The 16,533-nt window shown below is 39.2% G+C and overlaps 1 protein-coding gene across 5 annotated transcripts in view; it reads left to right on the top strand.

Moving 5' to 3' along the window:
- The window catches only part of NF1 (neurofibromin 1), a 293,463-nt gene that overhangs the window by 84,048 nt on the left and 192,882 nt on the right, over positions 1-16,533 (top strand). For all 5 annotated transcript variants that reach the window (XM_050763771.1, XM_050763772.1, XM_050763768.1 and 2 more), the window contains exons 6-8: positions 9,991-10,058; positions 10,288-10,363; positions 11,402-11,559. In XM_050763771.1, the coding sequence (XP_050619728.1) occupies positions 9,991-10,058; positions 10,288-10,363; positions 11,402-11,559 (302 nt within the window). The remainder of the gene's footprint in view (positions 1-9,990; positions 10,059-10,287; positions 10,364-11,401; positions 11,560-16,533) is intronic.

Raw genomic sequence — 16,533 nt, forward strand, 5'->3', positions numbered from 1 at the left:
AATGCAGCTCCCTCATGAACATAAATTTAGAGTATATGCTGATAAATATATGAAGTGTAAAACCAATATTAAATAGGTCAGCAAAAGATGGCTCTTGGTGACAGTGATAAAAGGAATGCACCCTTTCAATAATGAGTAGTAAAGGTAGTAATGTGTTTTAAATACAATTCAACAAGCTTTTGTTGAGAAACTGTGTATCAGAAGCCATGCTAAGTGCTGGGATTACAAAAATTAATAAAATAGGGACTCTGTCCCTAAGGAGCTCATGGCATGGTTTATGAGACAAATGATATCATTATCAAATTATTTGCAAAAAAAGCTATGATAAACTTAAATAGGGTGAGTGTAAAGTGAGAGAAGAAGTATATATTTGTCTGAGGGGATGGGAGATGAGCAAGATGTGAAGGTACAATAATAGGTCAGATCATTTTAATAAAAATATGGCCAGGCCTGGTGGCTCGCACATGTAATTCCCACACTTTGGGGAAGCTGAGGCAGGAGGATTGCTTGAACCTGAGCAACATAGAGAGACCCCCATCTCTACAAGAAAATAAAAATATTAGCCAGGTGTGGTGACACGCACCTGTAGTCCCAGCTACTTGGGAGGCTGAGGTGGGAGGATCACTTGAGCCCAGGAAGAGGTTGAGGCTGCAGTAAGCCATGATCGTGCCACTGCATTCCAACCTGGGTAACAGAGTGAGATCCTGTCTGTATGTCTGTTTCTCTGTCTGTCTCTCTGTCTCTCTGTCTCTCTCTCTCTCTCTCTCGATATACTGTATATAGATATATCGATCTGTACATATATATCCAGATCTATCTATGTATACTATATAGATCTGGATATATAGATAATGTCTATATCTCAATAGATATATCGAGAAAGAGAGGGAGAAAAACATTTGTTACATTTTCAGTCTGTGCTGGGCCTTGCGCTATGCAGTTTGCATGCCTTTTCTCATCAATTCTTGCAATAACCCTGTGAAGCAATACTAGTATTATCATCTCCTGTGTAGATGAGGAAACTGAGGCCTAAGTAAATTTCCAAAGTTACAGAGCTAGTAATCAATCAGTAAAGATTGAGTTCACATCTGTTCATCTCTAGAACCAAAATACTTGACTGCTGCACTGTTGTGCTTATGAGTTATGAAGCTTTATTTTAGTGGCCATGGGAAGTGATAGAAAGGCTTTAAGGTGGGGAATACCTTAATCAGTATTTTATTTTAGATATACCACCTTGCTTGAAATTTGCATGATGGCTTGGTAGAGGGTGACCTGACCTTCTGGAACTTGGTTATGCAGTAATATAAGTGAGAAATAATGAGAGTTGTGGATATCCAGATGATGGAATGGGGTAGGATGGGGATGGGGACCAGTTTGATAGCTATTCAAAGAAGTGGAGGCCAGGCTCGGTGGCTCACGCCTGTAATCCCAGCACTTTGTTAGGCGGAGGTGGGCAGATCACCTGAGGTTAGGAGTTTGAGACCAACCTGGCCAACATGGTGAAACCCCATCTCTACTAAAAATACAAAAAAATGGGCCGGGTGCAGTGGCTCACTCCTGTAATCCCAGCACTTTGGGAGGCCAAGGCGGGCAGATCATGAGGTCAGGAGATTGAGACCATCCTGGCTAACACAGCGAAACACCATCTCTACTAAAAATACAAAAAATTATCCGGGCGTGGTGGCAGGCGCCTGTAGTCCCAGCTACTCCTGAGGCTGAGTCAGGAGAATGGCGTGAACCTGGGAGGCGGAGCTTGCAGTGAGCCGAGATCCTGCCACTGCACTCCAGCTTGGGCAACAGAGCGAGACTCTGTCTCAAAATAGAAATAGAAATAGAAATAGAAAAGAATAGAGAACAGAACAGAACAGAACAGCCGGGCATGGTGGCCTGCGCCTGTAGTCCCAGCTACTGGGGTGGCTAAGGCACAGGAGAATCGCTTCAACCTGGGAGACGGAGGTTGTAGTGAGCCGAGATCACGCCATTGCACTCCAGCTTGGGCAACAAGACTGAAACTCCATCTAAAAAATAGGAAAAATAAATGGAATACATAGCATTTGGTAGTCAATTTAGATATATGAGGTTAGATAATCACCAAATATTGCAGAATAAGCTGATTAGAGCAGAAAAAGGAAGGACAGGTTGATGGCAGAAGAGAGGGTTTGACCAGGAAAATGATAAATTCAGTTTTAGATCTTCTGAGTTTGAGGTATCAGTAGGGTATCCAACAAGAAACTTGTAGAACTGGAAGATACTTTGGCTTTGAGAATAGATTACAGTATATAACCCATTTAAGATGTCATAAAGGTAAAGTTGTTGCTAAAGAACACTGTGAAGTGTAATGTCATTATTTGGAAATCAATGGAGGGTGAGAGCAAAGAGAATTCAAAGGAGTACTTTTAGAAACTGATTTGGAGAGTAACTTATTTGCACATCCAGAAAAAAGACTCATCTCTCTCTTAGACACTTATATAGATGTAATAAAAACCTTTATCACTTCATTAAAAGTCAACAGGAGAAGTTCTTTGCAGAGGGACCATTGCCAGTAAAATTATTTATAGACAGGTCATTTTCTCCAGACATAAATCTTTTTCTGGATGTAGACTATAAACTTATAGAAGAAGAAATTAAAATACCCAATATATTTATATAGAGAAACGTTTACTGTTACTTGCGTTAAAATGCAGTCTACTATTTTGAACAATCCAATTAACAAAATAAAGAAAATGAACATGCTTTTGTGATGACAAAGATACGATGAGGGCACTTTCGTATGCTGCTTGGTGATAGCAGCATTTGGCTCAACCCTAATGAAAGGCAACTTGGTAATCTTTATGAAGGGCCTTAAAAATATTCATCTCTGTGACTGGACACTTCTAGAGATTCCTTATCTTAAATAAGCAGTGATATGGGAAAATATTTTGATAAAAAAGTATTTATTAATGTTATTTATAATAGTGAAATAACAGGAATAACTTCAGTGTTAAAACTGGAAAACATTTAAATAACCAGTAACTTAATACAATGACTTAAATATTATGAGAGACATCAAAGCATACTGAAAAGACTTTGATATTAAAGCCCAATTCAGTCATTTATTAAATCTGTAACCTTAGACACACAGTTTGCTCATCTGTAATATTTTGAAAGCATTAAGATTCCAAAAGAATTAACTAAAAATACATGGTATGTTTTGTTTGTGTAATAGTTACTATTGCATATAGAGCCATCAAAAATAGGCCAGGTGGGGTGACTCACGCCTGCAATCCCAGCACTTTGGGAGGCCGACGTGGGTGGATCACAAGGTCAGGAGTTCGAGAACAGCCTGACCAACATGGTGAAACCCCGTTTCTACTAAAAATACAAAAATTAGCTGGATGTGGTGGTGCACGCCTGTAATCCCAGCTACTAGGGAGGCTGAGGCAGGAGAATCGCTTGAACCTGGGAGTCAGAGGTTGCAGTGAGCCAACATTGCGCCATTGCACTCCAGCCTGGGCAACAGAGCGAGACTCCATCTCAAAAAAAAAAAAAAAAAAAAAAAAAAATATATATATATATATATATATACACACACACATACACACACACACACACACATATATATATATATATACATGAAGAGTTTTTACTGACAGAAAAAATTAGGGACACCATGTAAAAAGAACGGGTTTGGTATAGCCTACATGATCTCAATTATGTTAAATATATTTGTTTTCTACATGCATAGGAAAAGTGATGGAAGAAAAACCACCAGATGTTAACTGTGATTGTCTCCAAATGATAGAATCATTGATGGTTTTAAAAATTTCTCTTGAACACTTATGCTTTTGCTTCCTTTCTTTTTTCTTTCTTTTTTTTTTTTTTTTTTTTTTGACAGAGTCTTGCTCTGTCGCTCAGGCTGGCATGCAGTGACATGGTTATAATATACTGTAGCCTTGAAATTCTGGGCTCAAGCTATCTTCCCACTCCTGCCTTGCAAAGTGCTGAGATTATAGGCGTGAGTCATCGGGCCTGGCCCTGTATATGTTTTTAAAATTTTTTTATTATACTTTAAGTTCTGGGGTACATGTGCAGAATGTGCAGGTTTGTTACATAGGTGTCCATGTGCCATGGTGGTTTGCTGCACCCATCAACCCATCATCTACCTTAGGTATTTCTCCTAATGCTATCCCTCCCCTAGCCCCCCACCCCGCAACAGGCCCCGGTGTGTGATGGTCCCCTCCCTGTGTACATGTGTTCTCATTGTTCACCTCCCACTTAGGAGTGAGAACATGTGGTGTTTGGTTTTCTGTTCTTGTGTTAGTTTGCCGAGAATGGTGGTTTCCAATTTCATCCATGTCCCTGCAAAGAACATAAGAACTTACCTTTTTATCCTACTGCATAGTATTCCATGGTGTATATGTGCCACATTTTCTTTATCCAGTCTATCATTGATGGGCATTTGGGTTGGTTCCAAGTCTTTGCTGTTGTGAACAGTATCACAATAAACATACGTGTGCATGTGTCTTTATAGCAGAATGATTTATAATCCTTTGGGTGTATACCCAGTAATAGGATTGCTGGGTCAAATGGTATTTCTAGTTCTAAATCCTTGAGGAATTGCCACACTGTCTTCCACAGTGGTTGAACTAATTTACACTACCATCAACAGTGTAAAAGCATTCCTGTTTCTCCACATTCTCTCCAGCATCTTTTGTTTCCTGACTTTTTAATGATCACAATTCTAACTGGTGTGAGATGGTATCTCATTGTGGTTTTGATTTGCATTTATCTAATGACCAGTGATGATGAGCTTTTCTCTCTATATGTTTGTTGGCTGCATAAATGTCTTCTTTTGAGAAGTGTATGTTCATATCCTTCATCTACTTTTTGATGGGGTTGTTTGTGTTTTTCTGGTAAATTTAAGTTCTTTGTAGATTATGGATATTAGCCCTTTGTCAGATGGATAGATTGCAAAAATTTTCTCCCATTCTGTAGGATACCTGAACTCCGTGATAGTTCATTTTGCTGTGCAGAAGCTCTTCAGTTTAATTAGATCCCAACAAAAGCCAAGTCAATTTTGGCTTTTGTTGCCATTGCTTTTGGTGTTTTAGTCATGAAGTCTTTCCCCATGCTTATGTCCTGAATGGTATTGCCTAGGTTTTCTTCTAGGGTTTTTATGGTTTTAGGTCTTCCTTTTAAGTTTTTAGTCCATCTTGCGTTAATTATTGTATAAGGTGTAAGGAAAGGGTCCAGTTTCAGTTTTCTGCATATGGCTGGCCAGTTTTGCCAATACCATTTATTAAATGGGGAATCCTTTCCTCATTGCTTGTTTTTGTCAGGTTTGTCAAAGATCAGATGGTTGTAGATGTGTGGTGTTATTTCTGAGGCCTCTGTTCTGTTCCATTCGTCTATGTATCTGTTTTGGTACCAGTACCATGCTGTTTTGGTTACTGTAGCCTTGTAATACAGTTTGAAGTCAGCTTTGTTCTTTTTGCTTAGGATTGTCTTGGTTATGCAGGCTCTTTTTTGGTTTCATATGAAATTTAAAGTAGTTTTTTCTAATTCTATGAAGAAAGTCAGTGGTAGTTTGATGGGGTAGCATTAAATCTATAAATTGCTTTGGGCAGTATGGCCATTTTCACGATATTGATTCTTCCTATCCTTGAGCATGGAATGTTTTTCCATTTGTTTATATCCTCTCTGGCTGGCATCTGGCGGGTGCCCCTCTGGGACAAAGCTTCCATGGGTAAGAACAGGCAGCAGTCTTTGTTGTTCTGCAGCCTTCGCTGGTGATACCCTGGCAAACAGGGTCTGGAATGGACCTCCAGCAAACTCTAGACCTGCAGCAGAGGGGTCTGACTGTTAGAAGGAAAACTAAGAAAGGAATAGTATCAACATCACCAACATCAAAGACTAAAGGTAGGTAAATCCACGAAGATGGGGAGAAACCAGTGCAAAAAGGCTGAAAAAAAAAAACCAGAATGCCTCTTCTCCTCCAAAGGATAACAACTCCTCACCAGCAGGGGAACAAAACTGGACGAAGAATGAGTTTGACGAATTGACAATAGTAGGCTTCAGAAGATGGGTAGTAACAGATTCCTTGGAGCTAAAGGAGCATGTTCTAAGCCAATGCAAGGAAGCGAAGAACCTGTGAAAAAGATTAGACGAATTGGTGACTAGAGTAACCATCTTAGAGAAGAACATAAATGACCTGATGGAGCTGAAAAATACAGCACGAGAACTTCGTGAAGCATACACAAGTATTAATAGCCAAATCGATCAAGCAGAAGAAAGGATATTAGAGATTGAAGATAAACTCAATGAAATAAAGCGAGAAGACATGATTAGAGAAAAAAGAGCAAAAAGAAACAAGCAAAGCCTCCAAAAAATATGAGACTATGTGAAAAGACCAAATCTATGTTTGATTGGTGTAACTGAAAGTGACGGGGAGAATGGAACCAAGTTGGAAAACACTCTTCAAGATATTATCCAGGAGAACTTTCCCAACCTAGCAAGGCAGGCCAACATTCAAATTTAGGAAATACAGAGAACACTACGAAGATAATCCTCAAGAAGAGCAACCCCAAGACATAATCGTCAGATTCACCAAGGTTGAAATGAAGGAAAAAATGTTAAGGGCAACCAGAGAGAAAGGTCGGGTTACCCACAAAGGGAAACCCATCAGACTAACAGAGGATCTCTAGGCAGAAACCTGCAAGCCAGAAGAGAGTGGGGGCCAATATTCAGCATTCTTAAAGAAAAGAATTTTCATCCGAGAATTTCATATCCAGCCAAACTAAGCTTCATAAGTGAAGGAGAAATAAAATCCTTTACAGACAAGCAAATGCTGAGAGATTTTGTCAACACCAGGCCTGCCTTACAAGAGCTCCTGATGGAAACACTAAGCATGGAAAGGAACAACCAGTACCAGCCATGGCAAAAACATACCAAATTGTAAAGACCATCTATGCTATGAAGAAACTGCATCAACTAATGGACAAAATAACCAGTTAGCATCATAGTGACAAATTCACATGTAACAATGTAAACGGACTAAATAACCAGCTAGCATCATAATAACAAATTCACACATAACAATATTAACTTTAAATGTAAATAGGCTAAATGCCCCAATTAAAAGACACAGACTGGCAAACTGGATAAAGAGTCAAGACCTATCAGTGTGCTGCGTTCAGGAGACCCATCTCACATGCAAAGATACACATAGGTTCGAAATAAAGGGATGGAGGAGGATTTACCAAGCAAATGGAAAGCAAAAAACAGCAGGGTTGCAATCCTTGTCTCTGATAAAACAGACTTTAAACCAACAAAAAAGATCAAAAGAGTCAAAGAAGGGTATTACATAATGGTAAAGGGATCAATGCAACAAGAAGAGCTAACTACCCTAAATATATATGCACCCAATACAGGAGCACCCAGATTCATAAAGCAAGTCTTTAGAGACCTACAAAGAGACTTAGACTCCCACACAATAATAGTGGGAGACTTTAACACCCCACTGTCAACATTAGACAGATCAACGAGACAGAAAATTAACAAGAATATGCAGGACTTGAACTCAGCTCTGGACCAAGCGGATGTAATAGACATCTACAGAACTCTCCACCCCAAATCAACAGAATATACATTCTTCTTAGCACCACATCGCACTTATTCTAAAATTGACCACATAATTGGAAGTACAACACTCTTCAGCAAATGCCAAAGAATGGAAGTCATAACAAATAGTCTCTCAGACCACAGTGCAATCAAATTAGAACTCAGGATTAAGAAACTCACTCTAAACCACACAACTACATGGAAACTGAATAACCTGCTCCTGAATGACTACTGGGAAAATAACGAAATGAAAGCAGAAATAAAGATGTTCTTTCAAATCAATGAGAAAAATACACAACGTAGCAGAACCTCTGGGATACATTTATAGCACTGCGTAGAGGGAAATTTATAGCACTAAATGCCCAGAAGAGAAAGCAGGAAAGATCTAAAATTGACACCCTAATATCACAATTAAAAGAACTAGAGAAGCAAGAGCAAACAAATTCAAAAGCTAGCAGAAGGCAAGAAATAACTAAGTTCAGAGCAGAACTGAAGGATACAGAGACACGAAAAAACTTTCAAAAAATCAGTGAATCTCCTTACCTCATGATCTGCCTGCCTTGGTCTCAGTGAAACCCATCTCTACTAAAAATACAAAAAAATTAGCCAGGCATGGTGGTGGGTGCCTGTAGTCCCAGCTACTTGGGAGTCTGAGGCAGGAGAATGACATGCATCTGGGAGGCAGAGCTTGCAGTGAGCCCATATCGCGCCACTGCACTCCAGCCTGGGCGACAGAGCAAGACTCTGTCTCCAAAGAAAAAAAATCAATGAATCCAGGAGCGGGTTTTTTTTGAAAAGATCAAGAAAATAGATAGACCACTAGCCAGACTAATAAGGAAGGAAGAAAGAAGAATCAAATAGATGCAATAAAAAATGATAAAAGGGATATCAGCACCGATCCCACAGAAGTACAGGCTACTGTCAGAGAATACTATAAACACCTCTACACAAGTAAACTAGAAAATCTAGAAGAAATGGATAAATTCCTGGATATGTACACCCTGCCAAGACTAAACCATGAAGAAGTTGAATCCCTGAATAGACCAGTAACAAGTTCTGAAATTGAGGCAATAATTAATAGCCTGTCAACCAATGAAAGTCCAGGACCAGATGAATTCACAGCCAGATTCTACCAGAGGTACAAAGAGGAGCTGGTACCATTCCTTCTGAAACTATTTCAAACAATAGAAAAAGAGTGAATCCTCCCTAACTCGTTTTATAAGCGTCATCCTGATACCAAAACCTGGCAGAGACACAAAAGCAAGAGAAAAGTTTAGACCAATATCCCTGATGAACATTGATGCGAAAATCCTCAATAAAATACTGGCAAACTGAATCCAACAATCACATCAAAAAGCTTGTCCACCATGATCAAGTTGGCTTCATCTCTGGGATGCAAGGCTGGTTCAACATACACAAATCAATGAAAGCAATCCATCACATAAACAGAACCAACAACAAAAACCACATGATTATCTCAATAGATGCAGAAAAGGCCTTTGATAAAATTCAACACCCTTTCATGCCAAAAACTGAATAAACTAGGTATTGATCAAACGTATCTCAAAATAATAAGAGCTATTTATGACAAACCCACAGCCAATATCATACTGAATGGGCAAAAACTGGAAGCATTCCCTTTGAAAACCGGCACAAGACAAGGATGCCCCCTTCTCACCACTCCTATTCAACATAATATTGGAAGTTCTGGCCAGGGCAATCAGGGAAGAGAAAGAAATAAAGGGTATTCAGGTAGGAAAAGAGGAAGTCAAATTGTCCCTGTTTGCAGATGACATGGTTGTATGTTTAGAAAACCCCATCATCTCAGCCCACAATCTCCTTAAGCTGATAAGCAACTTCAGCAAAGTCTCAGGATACAAAATCAGTGTGTAAAACTCACAAGCATTCCTATATACCAATAACAGACAGAGAGCCAAATCATGAGTGAACTCCCATTCACAATTGCTACAAAGAGAATAAAATACCTAGGAATACAACTTACAAGGGATGTGAAGGACCTCTTCAAGGAGAACTACAAACCACTGCTCTAGGAAATAAGAGAGGACACAAATGGAAAACCATTCCATGCTCATGGATAGGAAGAATCAATATCCTGTATGTGTTTTATACTTTTTTTGAAAAAGCAAGTTATTAAAAACAAAGGAAGAAGCTCATAATCATTGATGTCCAAGACATATTTGCTGTTTTGGAATTTTTCTTTCCTAGCAGGCAACTATCAAGTTTTGGGTTTGTGTTAGGTGTCTTTACCTTTCATTGCTTACAGATAACATTGGAGCAAAAGTAATAAGTAAATGGAAAGTTATTTTGCTCTGAGTTGTATTTGTGTTAACTTATTCTAGAGTTAATTTTTAAAAATTGTGTTTTTTCCAGAAACAGCATTTAAATTTAAAGCCCTAAAGAAGGTTGCACAGTTAGCAGTTATAAATAGCCTGGAAAAGGTAAGTTACAACCTCTCTGGTATTAAAATTTTGTTTTCGGTGATAAAATTTGCTGTCGTTAGCATCCTGAATCAAAAAGTTATGACTTGAGTGATAGTTTCACATTAATTTTCAGGAAGAATACATTGTAATATTATTATGAAGGAAGTTAGAAGTTTGTGACATTTTATTTACTATATTACAAAAGATCACTGCTTTCATATAAAGACATGTGTTTGTTTATTTATAGGCATTTTGGAACTGGGTAGAAAATTATCCAGATGAATTTACAAAACTATACCAGATCCCACAGACTGATATGGCTGGTAAGGATAAGATTGATTTTTTTTTTTTTTTGTCTTTTAAATGCCTACTTGTGACATAAAAACCTATCATTTTCCAAGTTATTTTTGTTATAAAGGTGCTTTTACATCTTCTATTGTCAACTGGCGTCAAATAGGAAATATTGTTTTTCTCTTACATTTCCAAATTACGCCCAACCCTCTTCCTTTCCTTGGAGCAAACAAAGTAGTCTGAAATGAAGGTCAGATCTTTAGAGTTGTGATAGGATGGGATGTTTGGCTCTTTGTTGTGGAGAAGCATGTGCTCTGAAGCTTTATTTTGTATTTAGGGAGATGCATATAAAGTAGTAATATTCTTACCTATGATGTAAGACACAACTGCAAGGCAGAGAATACAGACTCCTGGAGAACTTTGGTGATTCTTTTTGGGAAGCTGTTTGGTCTTTGTTGCTTGGGTACATCACACTTTGCGTAAGGGCCTGCCCAGTGAGACCAAATACACGATCATCCATTCTAAAATGTGGGCTTTTCCAGGATAGATCAAGATAGCTCTTCTAACACATAGACAGTATTACATTGCTTGTCTACTTACCAGAATGCATTTGTGTAGTTGCTTAAATGAAGTTCCATGTTTAGTTCCATGTTTATCTTTTAAAAGTGTTGCCCTTCGGTTTTTTTGTTTTTTTGTTTTTGTTTTTTTGAGATGGAGCCTTGCTCTGTCTCCCAGGCTGGAGTGCAGTGGCGCAGTCTCGGCTCACTGCAAGCTCCGCCTCTCAGGTTCATGCCATTCTCCTGCCTCAGCCTCCTGAGTAGCTGGGACTGCAGGTGCCCGCCACCACTCCTGGCTAATTTTTTGTATTTTTAGTGGAGACGGGGTTTCACCACGTTAGCCAGGATGGTCTCGATCTGCTGACTTCGTGATCCGCCCACCTCAGCCTCCCAAAGTGCTGGGATTATAGACGTGAGCCATGCCCTTGGGTTTTTACATAGTGTCAGCTTTTACTTTAATGCCAGGGATTTTGTTCCTATCTAATAATGTCATTTAATATATTTTTCATGTAGAATGTGCAGAAAAGCTGTTTGACTTGGTGGATGGTTTTGCTGAAAGCACCAAACGTAAAGCAGCAGTTTGGCCACTACAAATCATTCTCCTTATCTTGTGTCCAGAAATAATCCAGGATATATCCAAGGATGTGGTTGATGAAAACAACATGAATAAGGTAAGGAGGGCAGAATTATTTCCATTATATCTAGATGTGAAGCAGTTTATTTTACTCGAGGTGTGTATTACTTTAGGCTTATTATTTCAGCAAGCTATTTCAGGGCACCATTTAAATTATTTTAGGTTTCTTTGTTTGATGGACTTAGAAGAGACATACTCATACGTAATTTTATTTGGCAGAGGGATAAATAATACCAGTCAATGATCAAAGATTTAAAATAATCCCTTAGTTTCATTCTTTTATCTGAGAAGACTAAATGGTACCTCTGTTAATATTAAATGTAGTTTCTCTAATACTCACTGCAAGGATTGCCCTACTTGACTTCATCACTTTTATAGTGTGTTATTTGCATGTACTTAGGTGTGTGTCCATATGGTGCTACTGAAATTATGTAGTAACTCATTTGAGGTATTTTAGAACAGTTTTCAAAGAATTTTGCCAGGAAGGTAAGGCTCTTGCATATACCATCTGTAGTGAAATTGGCACCGTGACACCTGGTAATTCTAGGAGGCTCTTAAAATTTTTTTAAATAATCACCTAGGCGATTGAAAAAAAAAAAAGAACTGAGTATTAATCTTAGAGTTTTACTGAAATTTCAATATGCAGTTTGTTTTGCAAATAATTTTTTTTTTCATTTTTTGCTGGTTTTGGAGAAATACTCTTAGGTGGCTAAACATGAGATGGGTTCCTTCATGGTTTGCCTGTAGATGGAGATGTTCAGAATCAGGTCAATGATTTATTACTTTGTAGAAGTATTAGGTAGGGAATGTATACATTAAAGGGTAAATAAATGAACCAGGTAATCCTTGAGAGTCTGTGATTGTGTGTTACTCCACTTAGGTGTATATCTCAACTTTTCCATTATGAGGACACCATTTTTCATGGTAGATTGTTTTGGAGCCCTTCAAAATAGTAGGTATGATGATAAATACTGAGTGTCAACTTGATTGGATTGAAGGATATAAAGTATTGATCCTGGAGTATCTGTGAGGGTGTTGCTAAAGGAGGTTAACATTTGAGTTGTGGGCTGGGAAAGGCAGACCCACCCTTAATCTGGGTGGGTACCATTTAATCAGCTGCCAGCATGGCTAGAATATAAGCTGGCAGAAAAATGTGAAAAGAGAGATGGGCCTAGCCTACTAGCCTACATCTTTCTCCTGTGCTGGATGCTTCCTGCCCTCAAACATCAGACTCCATGTTCTTCAGTTTTGGAACTTGGACTGGCTTTTCTTGCCTCTCAGCCTGCAGACAGCCTATTGTGGGACATTGTGATTGTGCGAGTTAATACTTAATATGCCATTTATATAAATATTCTGTTAGTTCTGTCCCTCTAGAGAACCCTAATAGAGATTTTGGTACAAGGAGTGGTTCTAGAGGAACAGAATATTAAGGATGGAGTTTTTTAGTTTGGAGGTTTCTAGAGTTTGCTGCTTAATATGATTAGACCCCCAAATGCTAAGGACTCTACTTCTAATAGTGTAGAGAACACTGATAGTCGTCGGCATGAACTGTTGAGAGAATTATGCAAAATAAATGCATTTGACACTCCTGATTCACCCCTAGTAAGAGGCAAGGAGTTTAGTGACTCTATATATAATACCTTTGACCATATATGGAGAACCAAAAACATAATGAAGCTGGTTGGTTGCTCCTAAATTCGGTGGACAAAGTGATGAAAGAAAATGATGAACTCAGGGATTCTGTGTCCCGGCTTCAGAAGCAGATACTGCTCAGATTGCCCTGAGTGAGAGTCTTAGCTCCTGTAGAGAAATAACTGAAATTGTGGAAGAACAGATACAAGCTCTTACCGTGCAAGTGTCTGACATACAATGAAAGGTGCGTGCACAGTCTCGCTAGGTGTCTACTGTTAAAGTAAGGGCATTGATTGGAAAAGAATGGGACCCTGCAACTTGGAAAGGGGATCTGTGGGAGGACCCTGATGAATCTGGGGACTCTTGAGTTTGTAAACTCTGATGAACCTTTTTTGCCAGAAGAAATAGCTTCCCCATTCCCAGTAACGGCAGCATCCCCTCCTGGAGCCATGCTGCCATCAGCCTTTCCACCTTTGTCTGAAGAGATAAAGTCTGCGCTGCCTGAGGCAACAGTGATGGCCTCCCCTGAGGCAATTGCCAAGCAAGATAATGTTGATTCTCCTCAGGAACCACCCCCAACATCCCTGTTTGCTTCTAGACCTATAACCAGACTAAAGTCCTGGCAAGTCCCTAGAGGTGAGGCTGAGAGTGTGACCCATGAGGAGGTGCACTACACTTGAAAAGAACTGCTTGAGTTTTCTAATTTATATAAACAAATCTGGAAAACAGGCATGAGAATAGATAGTAAAGGTGTGGGATAATGATGGAAGGAAAATAGAGTTGGATTGGGCTGAATTTATTTATTTGGGACCACAAAGTAGGGACTCTGCATATAATGTTGCAGCTTGGGGAGTTAAAAAAGGTTCTAATAGATTATTTGCTTGGTTAGCTGATATATGGATTAAAAGATGGCCCACTGTGAGTGAGCTGGAAATGCCTGATCTCACTTGGTTTAATGTAGAGAAAGGGATCTAAAGGCTTAGGGAGATTGGGATGGTGGATTAGTCATTTTAGACCTACTCATCCCAACTGGGAGGGTCCAGAAGATATATCCTTGACCAATGCCTTGAGAAATAGATTTGTGAGGGCAGCACTGCATCTCTGAAGAGCCCTGTAATTGCTCTTCTCTGTATGTCAGATCTGACATTGGGAACCACAGTCACTCAACTACAAAATTTAAATACAGTGGGAATAATTGGCTCCTGAGGTGGCAGGAGCCAAGTGGCAACTCTTGACCGTCAAAGGCAAGGTGGGCGTAGCTGCCTTAATGGACAGCACAGGCAAAGCGGCAATTAGACCAACATCCCTGATGAACATCAATGCAAAAATCCTCAATAAAATACTGGCAAACCGGATTCAGCAGCACATCAAAAAGCTTATCCACCATGATCAAGTGGGCTTCATCCCTGGGATGCAAGGCTGGTTCAACATTCACAAATCAATAAACATAATCCAGCATATAAACAGAACCAAAGACAAGAACCACGTGATTATCTCAATAGATGCATAAAAGGCTTTTGACAAAATTCAGCAGCCCTTCATGCTAAAAACGCTCAATAAATTCGGTATTGATGGAACGTACCTCAAAATAATAAGAGCTATTTATGACAAACCCACAGCCAATATCATACTGAATGGGCAAAAACTGGAAAAATTCCCTTTGAAAACTGGCACAAGACAGGGATGCCCTCTCTCACCACTCCTATTCAACATAGTGTTGGAAGTTCTGGCTAGGGCAATCAGGCAAGAGAAGGAAATCAAGGGTATTCAGTTAGGAAAAGAAGAAGTCAAATTGTCCCTCCTTGCAGATGACATGATTGTATATTTAGAAAACCCCATTGTCTCAGCCTAAAATCTCCTTAAGCTGATAAGCAGCTTCAGCAAAGTCTCAGGATACAAAATTAATGTGCAAAAATCACAAGCATTCTTATACACCAGTAACAGACAAACAGAGAGCCAAATCATGAATGAACTTCCATTCACAATTGCTTCAAAGAGAATAAAATACCTAGGAATCCAACTTACAAGGGATGTAAAGGACCTCTTCAAGGAGAACTACAAACCACTGCTCAGTGAAATAAAAGAGGACACAAACAAATGGAAGAACATACCATGCTCATGGATAGGAAGAATCAATATCGTGAAAATGGCCATACTGCCCAAGGTTATTTATAGATTCAATGCCATCCCCATCAAGCTACCAATTCTTCACAGAATTGGAAAAAACTGCTTTAAAGTTCATATGGAACCAAAAAAGAGCCCACATCTCCAAGACAATCCTAAGTCAAAGAACAAAGCTGGAGGCATCACACTACCTGACTTCAAATTATACTACAAGGCTACAGTAACCAAAACAGCATGGTACTGGTACCAAAACAGAGATATAGACCAATGGAACAGAACAGAGTCCTCAGAAATAATACCACACATCTACAGCCATCTGATCTTTGACAAACCTAAGAGAAACAAGAAATGGGGAAAGGGTTCCCTATTTAATAAATGGTGCTGGGAAAATTGGCTAGCCATAAGTAGAAAGCAGAAACTGGATCCTTTCCTTACTCCTTATACGAAAATTAATTCAAGATGGATTAGAGACTTAAATGTTAGACCTAATACCATAAAAACCCTAGAGGAAAACCTAGGTAGTACCATTCAGGACATAGGCATGGGCAAAGGCTTCATGTCTGAAACACCAAAAGCAACGGCAGCAAAAGCCAAAATTGACAAATGGGATCTCATTAAACTAAAGAGCTTCTGCACAGCAAAAGAAACTACCATCAGAGTGAACAGGCAACCTACAGAATGGGAGAAAATTTTTGCAATGTACTCATCAGACAAAGGGCTAATATCCAGAACCTACAAAGAACTCAAACAAATTTACAACAACCCCATCAAACAACCCCATCAAAAAGTGGGCAAAGGATATGAACAGACATTTCTCAAAAGAAGACATTCATACAGCCAACAGACACATGAAAAAATGCTCATCATCACTGGCCATCAGAGAAATGCAAATCAAAACCACAATGAGATACCATCTCACACCAGTTAGAATGGCGATCATTAAAAAGTCAGGAAACAACAGGTGCTGGAGAGGATGTGGAGAAATAGGAACACTTTTACACTGTTGGTGGGATTGTAAACTAGTTCAACCATTATGGAAAACAGTATGGCGATTCCTCAAGGATCTAGAACTAGATGTACCATATGACCCAGCCATCCCATTACTGGGTATATACCCAAAGGCTTATAAATAATGCTGCTATAAAGACACATGTGACACTATTCACAATAGCAAAGACTTGGAATCAACCCAAATGTCCATCAGTGACAGACTGGATTAAGAAAATGTGGCACATACACACCATGGAATACTATG

This window comes from Macaca thibetana, chromosome 16, assembly GCF_024542745.1.
Source record: "Macaca thibetana thibetana isolate TM-01 chromosome 16, ASM2454274v1, whole genome shotgun sequence".
Classification (NCBI taxonomy): Eukaryota; Metazoa; Chordata; class Mammalia; order Primates; family Cercopithecidae; genus Macaca; species Macaca thibetana.